Source organism: Dendroctonus ponderosae, unplaced genomic scaffold, assembly GCF_020466585.1.
Source record: "Dendroctonus ponderosae isolate FM_Combo_2020 unplaced genomic scaffold, Dpon_F_20191213v2 Dpon_F_20191213_3, whole genome shotgun sequence".
NCBI lineage: Eukaryota > Metazoa > Arthropoda > Insecta > Coleoptera > Curculionidae > Dendroctonus > Dendroctonus ponderosae.
In genome coordinates, this window is record NW_026018508.1 from 12,647,383 (window position 1) to 12,654,652 (window position 7,270).

At 36.1% G+C, this 7,270-nt stretch overlaps 2 protein-coding genes across 5 annotated transcripts in view; one reads left to right on the forward strand and one right to left on the reverse strand.

The window, feature by feature from the left end:
* Positions 1–7,270, reverse strand: part of LOC109537447 (rab3 GTPase-activating protein catalytic subunit) — a 17,691-nt gene that overhangs the window by 3,199 nt on the left and 7,222 nt on the right. Inside the window, exons 4-6 of the mRNA XM_019904182.2 lie at positions 943–1,274; positions 747–882; positions 489–685 (exon numbers count right to left, since the gene is read on the reverse strand). Of these exons, the coding sequence (XP_019759741.1) occupies positions 489–685; positions 747–882; positions 943–1,274 (665 nt within the window). The remainder of the gene's footprint in view (positions 1–488; positions 686–746; positions 883–942; positions 1,275–7,270) is intronic.
* The window catches only part of LOC109537448 (leucine-rich repeat and fibronectin type-III domain-containing protein 3), a 9,186-nt gene continuing 3,939 nt past the window's right edge, over positions 2,024–7,270 (forward strand). Inside the window, exons 1-2 of one of the 4 annotated variants that reach the window (XM_019904184.2) lie at positions 2,024–2,374; positions 5,620–5,759. The gene's annotated coding sequence lies outside the window, so the exon portion shown is untranslated. Of the gene's footprint in view, positions 2,375–4,575; positions 4,814–5,604; positions 5,760–7,270 lie in introns of those variants that run through there. The other 3 variants (XM_019904185.2, XM_019904183.2, XM_019904186.2) reach the window with 3 other exon arrangements.

The following is a 7,270-nucleotide window of genomic DNA, read 5'->3' on the forward strand; positions in this document are numbered from 1 at the left end:
AAAATGCAATAATATATAGGGTATTTCATTTAGAAAAACACAACTTTGATACTTTTAGGGCCTTTGGGACACTCTGTACATTACAAAAATATTTTGAAAATGTGCACCCGATAGGCCTCTGTGGATTCATCAAATAATACTTTGCAAAAAACAAACGGGCTAGCCGCGAACGTCCGTGTCGTATAGCGTGAATAACCCTGTACAAAGGTACGGTTTTTACTTCAAGTCTGTGATACCCTGAAGAACAATTCTGAAGTCTAGATTTTACGCTCTGTGGAATATCATTCTTTAAAATGTTAGACTTAAACTGGAGCCGGCTACAATACAACTAGCCGCGGATTCTTATCTTAGCCTGTTATCAATTCTGTCACATTGTTTTCATGAAAACGGACCAGTTTGGCTAAGAATTCGTATGGACGGAACTCGTACGCAGAAATATTATTCACTGACCATATGCTAATATATTCACATATTAGGTATTATATTACCCAGAAACTGTAAGACCTTTTCTGCTTCCTTCGTATCATCAAACAATCGTTTCTGACGGTGAGCAGGGACTGGCTTTGAGTTTTGCCACATTTCCATCCAAATATTCCCCTCTAATTGCATCCTTTGACTTAACGCGCCTTGTTTCTGTCCGTATTCGTCGAGCTCCTCTGCCTGAATCCAGTCTCTGGGCGAGTACCTGCATTTTTAATTGCAATTAAATTTGAGTCACTCAAACTAACCAGTTATCGAACCATTACCATCGAATAAAATCTTCCAACACTGCTCCTGGATTGGCAGCTTTGAAAGACTGCATGTCTGATAAGAGACTTGCGCTCATTATCCTAGCTCGAAGTTGCGAAGCCTCGTTATTTGTTCCCAGCTTTAACAGGATATCTAAATAGAAAATAGTTAAATATATACATCCTCTAGATTGATATAGTAATCAGCACAGACCAGTATCTTCCTCCAACTGGTCCTCGGTTTTCAAAACCGGATCTTGAGTGAAAGGTATGTACAGAAGATCGCCGGTTTTGATCAACTTAAGGTTTGCAAAAGGGCTTAATCTACCGACAGGGCGATCCCAGGGGCAGTACTTCCCCTTTCGTCTCTCCTCAAATTCTTCCTGATCTGTAGCATCGAAGAATTCATCGTCTGAATCTTCAGAATTTTCGGCCGAAACATAGCTTAGATTCGCTCTAGCAATTTTCCTTTCAATGCAACAATTCAGCATTTGAAGTTTCTGGTTGAGAAGACCGGTACGCAAGTCTGGCAAACCAGGTGGCACTCTAAAAGAAAGAAAGAAAGAAGAAGAGTGTAAGAAAAATAATTGCAATCTTGCAAAAATATGAATTAAGGTACTGAATTTTCAATTTTCGATTTTCTATGCATGAAGCATAGCCGGTTTCTCACAATATTAAAACACTCACCAAAGAAAATTATTTCTTTGCTCAAAATTGTTTTCAATCCGTACTAAAGCTTCGACCTAAATACTAAAATAACGATCGATTTTCCAGTTTTCTAGTATTTGTGATGGAGTTTATACACATATGTAATTTGTTTCTTAAGTTTCGAGTGTTGTATATAATTATGCAAAATATTTGCATAAGCATTCGCATTGTTACGCAAAAGTGCTTTATTAGCGACGCATTAAGTAACACGCTCCAATTCCCATAGATTACGGTAGCAGCATCTGATGGAAGCGGCAAGAAGCCACTTAGCCACAGAAACTATATGATTCGAACAATTTCAACTGTTTATAGTGGATTATTTTTACATCTTATAAAATATGTACATATTTTGGCTTCAGAGAAGTGGTTACGTGCTAGTTGAAAAATATCTTATTTAACGGTACTAGATACGTGATTTGTTAAATGATGCCGATTATTCTGTTACAGCAACAGGGTAGGTAAACTSGCTGAAATAAATAATATTGGCTCAATTTTTGTTTCAAAAGTTTTCAAATTCCCTCTGCTTCATTCGGTGCTGCTTATTTTAGAAAYTTGTGGGTAATTTAAGAGTTGTCAATCGGCTTACTTATTCAGTAAAAGTATTCACATCCTGCTCTTCCGTTGGCTTTTAATGCGTGTACTGCACTCCTAATATCTATAGTGGGTATATCAGGGACGTTCAACCACACCTTACATCGTGAAGATAAGTCACAGGTGGTGCAGCAGGAGCCTATCGAACTGGTGGAACGGCGAGAAGTACTGAAGGTAGTCCAGTCGAGTACAAGAAGTGGTTCGATCGGAAACGCAAGCTTGCTCTTCTTGGTGAATGTGTTCGGATTGTTGGGCTGGCAAGGTGATGGTGTAAAAGTGGTGTTAAATGGAGGATTACTTCTTAGGTGAGATTGCCACAAATGCTCTATTGGAGCCTTTAATTGTCGGTCAGTATCAATCATAGTTTCTAGGTCTATTTAGTATAGATTTGGAAGAGTAGGTAGTGTGAGATTCGCCAAATYATTTGKGCATTGGTCACACAGGTTAATTACAATATTTGGATTCTTTACGTTAAAACAAAGTRGTACAGATTTGTAAAAAAACTACCCATGCTSTAAAGAGGCTTAACATACAAAATAGAAAAAAAAAAACGAAAAACTAGTTAAAATTAAAAAATCTGAATGTTGTTGCAAACGGATTTTTGCATATACATATTTTYTGGCTTAGGTCAGTTTTTTRTCATTTTAATTCTATTAACTTGCAAAATTCGAGTCCCATAAGGCAACAGTAACCTATTATTCTGAAATTACTTGAAAATATAGTCCATTATTAATTAACTTCCAATCAAACTAAGCCATTTGACAGTTATGACAGAACATACAAACTGTTCCGAATTAATTATTGTAACTAAAAAGTCAAATTTTAAAATTAATTGTGTCAAAAAGCAGAGTGTAACGTTCTGATCAAGGCTGTCCATTTTCCGCATTGAAAACGTCTACCATTCGACAAATGTCGTAATTCTAAGCAAATACCGATCCGTTACTTGTCAGTTCATTTGAGCGAGTTTATTAATGAATCTCATGCAGATGTCGATAAATTTTGTTCTATCAAGAATTCGAAAATTGTAATTAAATAGACTGAAATTTAATGTCTACCCACATAGCAATCTAGGATGGTCTATTGTTTTGGCCATAAGTAGGACGTAACAGTTCGTGTATTTTTACAGTCCATTTGTGAACTTTAAAACGAAATAATATCATATTATCAGTTGATTATTCCATCTATATCTATCAGCAAAGAAGTATGCAATGCAATATTGTCGACTACCACTATAAATATGAAATGCATGTAGAAAAAGCCTTGCAACTGGCTCTAATTTGCTTACTCAACACCTGAAAATTTAGTTCTAGGTACTTTAATAGATGGCTAAACTCAGCCGAGACAAGTTAGGTACTTCATTTTCCAAAGTGAATGTAAAACATGTGTATTTTAAGTGGGTTAGGGTGGCGTATTGATTCAACAAAAAATACACTCATTGTTGTTGAGTGATTAATTAATATTCAATGAACACTATACAAAGACCAAATCGAAATGGAATTCCACACGACCTGCTACCATCAAGTTCACCGGCCTTTATTGACCGCCGAGGATAATAAAATTTCTTTTCCGTGCACCTACATGAGCGTGATAAGAAGGAACAGCCATGTGGGTACATCATCAGCAGAAGTAGGCTGTCGTCGTTGTTTAATAACTCTTGAATTGACATTTCTGATTAACAACGATTATTTTCAATTCTAGACTTGAAAATTCTCATCGTCACCAGGTATCATAAAACAGGAACTCGAAAAATGCCAAGGATTTAACACAATTCGAGCAAGAAATTGAAACTTGCACAACCGTGTCGGTATTTAAAAGAATCTGGGAGTGCTAAATGTTAACTATGGGTTATATTTTACGATTTACTCATCAAACAGCTTAATCCTATGTTAATATAATAATTAGTATAAAATTATAAGGCACGGCTTATTTGGAATTATTTAACTTTGTCTACGCAACAAATAATTGCAACATGGTACAGACAAGGGCCTTAAATAGCTAGCAAAAACAGCAAAATGTAGAACCCAGTTTGGTAAAAATACTATTAGGGAATCGATTCCCGGTTGGTATTGCACCTGCTTCTTTTAAAATATCCAAAGTAGTCGAATGACCAGTTATATGCGTGCACAGGCGTCTCGATACCGTAAATGTAACTGTTATTAATCTTTGCTCATGGCATGGGATGCCTGACGGTTTCGACAGTCGGCGCCTCGAAGTGACCCATTAACACAGCAAACAACAGTTTTAGGTACCCCTTTTGTGGTACCCCACAAAATCGCCATTTACAAAAATATTTACGACACCTGACTAATAATTAATAAAAGTCACTACATATTTCAACAATCATTTAATGGCAAAAAGTGTCACAGGTGAAAAATGCTGGAAATTGAACGTACCGTGAAATTTAAAATAGTAGATACCGTTCTAACGCCAGAGCTATTAATTAAACCCGTTATTAGCACATTGAGAAGTAGGCACGTGTGAAACACGCACGCCACTAAATATCAATGGAGTTTTAGGTTTTAATAACCAATATACCTTTATTTATTAGGTGCAACAAATAAGACAATTGAAGAATTAAAGGCTCAATAGCGCGTGCTACTTAAATTTAGGTGAATCTACGGCGATCTTTTTGAAGCGCTCGTCACGTTACACTAATTCTAGTTCAACGTAACTCGCTGCAACTTAATGAGCTTGTTCAAGATCGCAATGTCAAGGTAGCCACCTTGGTAGAGCCCTACAGGTCTAAAGAAAGAATTGTGATAACAATAGGACCAAGTAGAAAAAAGGTACAAATAGAAACAATTTATATAAATTCGTAATTACTTAATTGCCGCAAAGTCAAATGTTCCGTTGCGATGTGTTAAGCTGCACAAGAATTTCACGTGTGAACCATGTACAAATAGTGTCGACTTTGATAGTGCTCCAAATCTCGTGTCGACGTTACCTTGCAAAAGAACTGTGAAAAAACGACAATTTCCTTGCTTGATACTGATACAAAATTGTTTTCACGTTTCCGATAATTACCATATAGATTGCAATAATTCGTTTAAATTACAATACATCATAATTTTTTACAGTTACATCCTTAGTGATTAACAAATTTGATCATTCGTGCAAGCAATTCAAATTTACATGTAATTAGAATTGAGAGCAGTGAATTGTTTCCGTAAGCGCATTAGTTTAAAGCAGTTTTTAATGAACTGCTGATGGCATAACGGCGGTTTCCATAATAATAACATGATTAGTAGGCACCTTTACTTCGTTTATATCCTTCCCAATCAGTCACTATTAAAATTAGTTATATTTAAGGAAATAAACAGTATGTAGAAATAATTACCAGACAACTAGAAAAAAATGCTTTTACTTGTTGGCCAAACTGGGACACTAGACTGGTCAACTTTTACTTAATCAATGGTAAAATCGGATAGATTTATCATTGATCCAATCGGAGATCAATTGCAATGGTTATGCATTTGCATTTCATTGATATTGTCGCAAGTGTATTTTTTGTTGGTTTAAGTGAAATAACTCAAAAACAAACTTCGAAATAGAATTAACGAAAATTTTCCTTGTTAAGGCTAGCTATTTGCAGGGTGAAAAGCTGTTCTGAAGTCCATCCACCGAATAAATCTACGTTCATCGATGACTTAATAATCATCTCAAAGATCCGTGCTGGCAACCTGCTGCAAGATGATTGGCCGATGATTCTTATACTCCGAAAGTACTCAAAAGGTAATGCATATTCAATATTTACGACACATTTGGAAGGATTTTATAAGCTTTATCAGAGTTCTAAACTGATTTTTATGACTAAACACATTTCGGTTGGGATGTTAATAAAGCGGTTAGTTACCAAAACAAATTCCCACGACAGTACTATTTAATGATCTATTTTCTCAATCTTAGCATTGTCCGAACAATGTAGAAACGCGCTGCAAATATACACGTTTCCATTGGCGCACCAGTTACCTCAAGTGGAGTTGAATAATCTCTTAATCTAACAACCACATAAAGTCGTAAATATCAATTGAAAATACTGTCTAATAGTACAATGTTATAAGCACGGACTGGGCGCCATTTCCTACTCTCGTTTTTTCTCGCGAAAAAGGACAATAAGCTAATGTTGACTGTTTCATGCCAAATTTTTCCTGTGACAACGTTGGCATTCTGATAGTAACGTTGTTAGGCGACAAGCCCTAGCAAATGAGGAAGTTTCAACCCTCCTAATGGAATCTGGCAGGAAATGATAGTCATTAGGGATAACGTTATTATCTGTCAGTCCTAGACAGATGATAGATGCGGCACGTCAGTTGTTTGTTTGTTTACAAGTTAGATCCAACTAGTTGTCAACAACCAGTTATATGCTTAATGAGGCTAACGCATTATAAAAATGACTGTTTGGTTATTTACAAATACCCTGTACTTACTGGCATCCAGTCATTTTGAAAAAGTGACTAAACGTCTTTGACGTGTTTTCCTATTGTATGACAGAAAGGAAGTTTATTGAAATATTTCGATTATAACGGATGGTTCATTTGTTTTACCCTCAGATTAAACATATGCATTTGTTTACATTTTTCGATGGGAGCAACATTGGTTCACAGTCTTATAAAAGTAGGTACTTACGAGAGCTGCTTTGCCGGCTCGGCATTCGATTTGATATATATGAGTGGAATAAACAAGAAAATACCAGGAAAACGGTAGCCATGAATATATTTAGTGTTATATTTGCTTAGTTTGTAATAAGCGACAAGCAAATGCCATTAGAATAACAGTGTCAAAATTTTATATTAAAAAATTTGTAAGAACTTTAGGCGGTAATTACCAGAAAATATAATGAAACAGTCATCATGACAACACCGCAAACAAGCGGTACATGATAGTGACATGATAGTAAGAGGGGAAGAGGATTTGTTCGACAAGTAAATACGGCAATTTCTCATGGGGTTATGACCCCCCCCCCATTCAATTCTATATCCAACGATGCCAAAACGAATTCTGTGGCCCAAATGGTTCCTGAGAAGAGAAACTTCGAAAAAAGCAGCGTCATGTTCAAGTGGATTTTGAAATTCAAAAAAAACCACGCAAATCTAAAACTTCTTGAATTCAAGCATTTTTTGAGAAAACTGCCAACAATTCCCCATCCATGGTTCACTTTCTTAAAAGGCCATTTATTTCTGTCTAGAATGATGTACAAATGAGCGTTCTTGCTCATTTTGCCTCCGAGATATGAGCAAAAACGG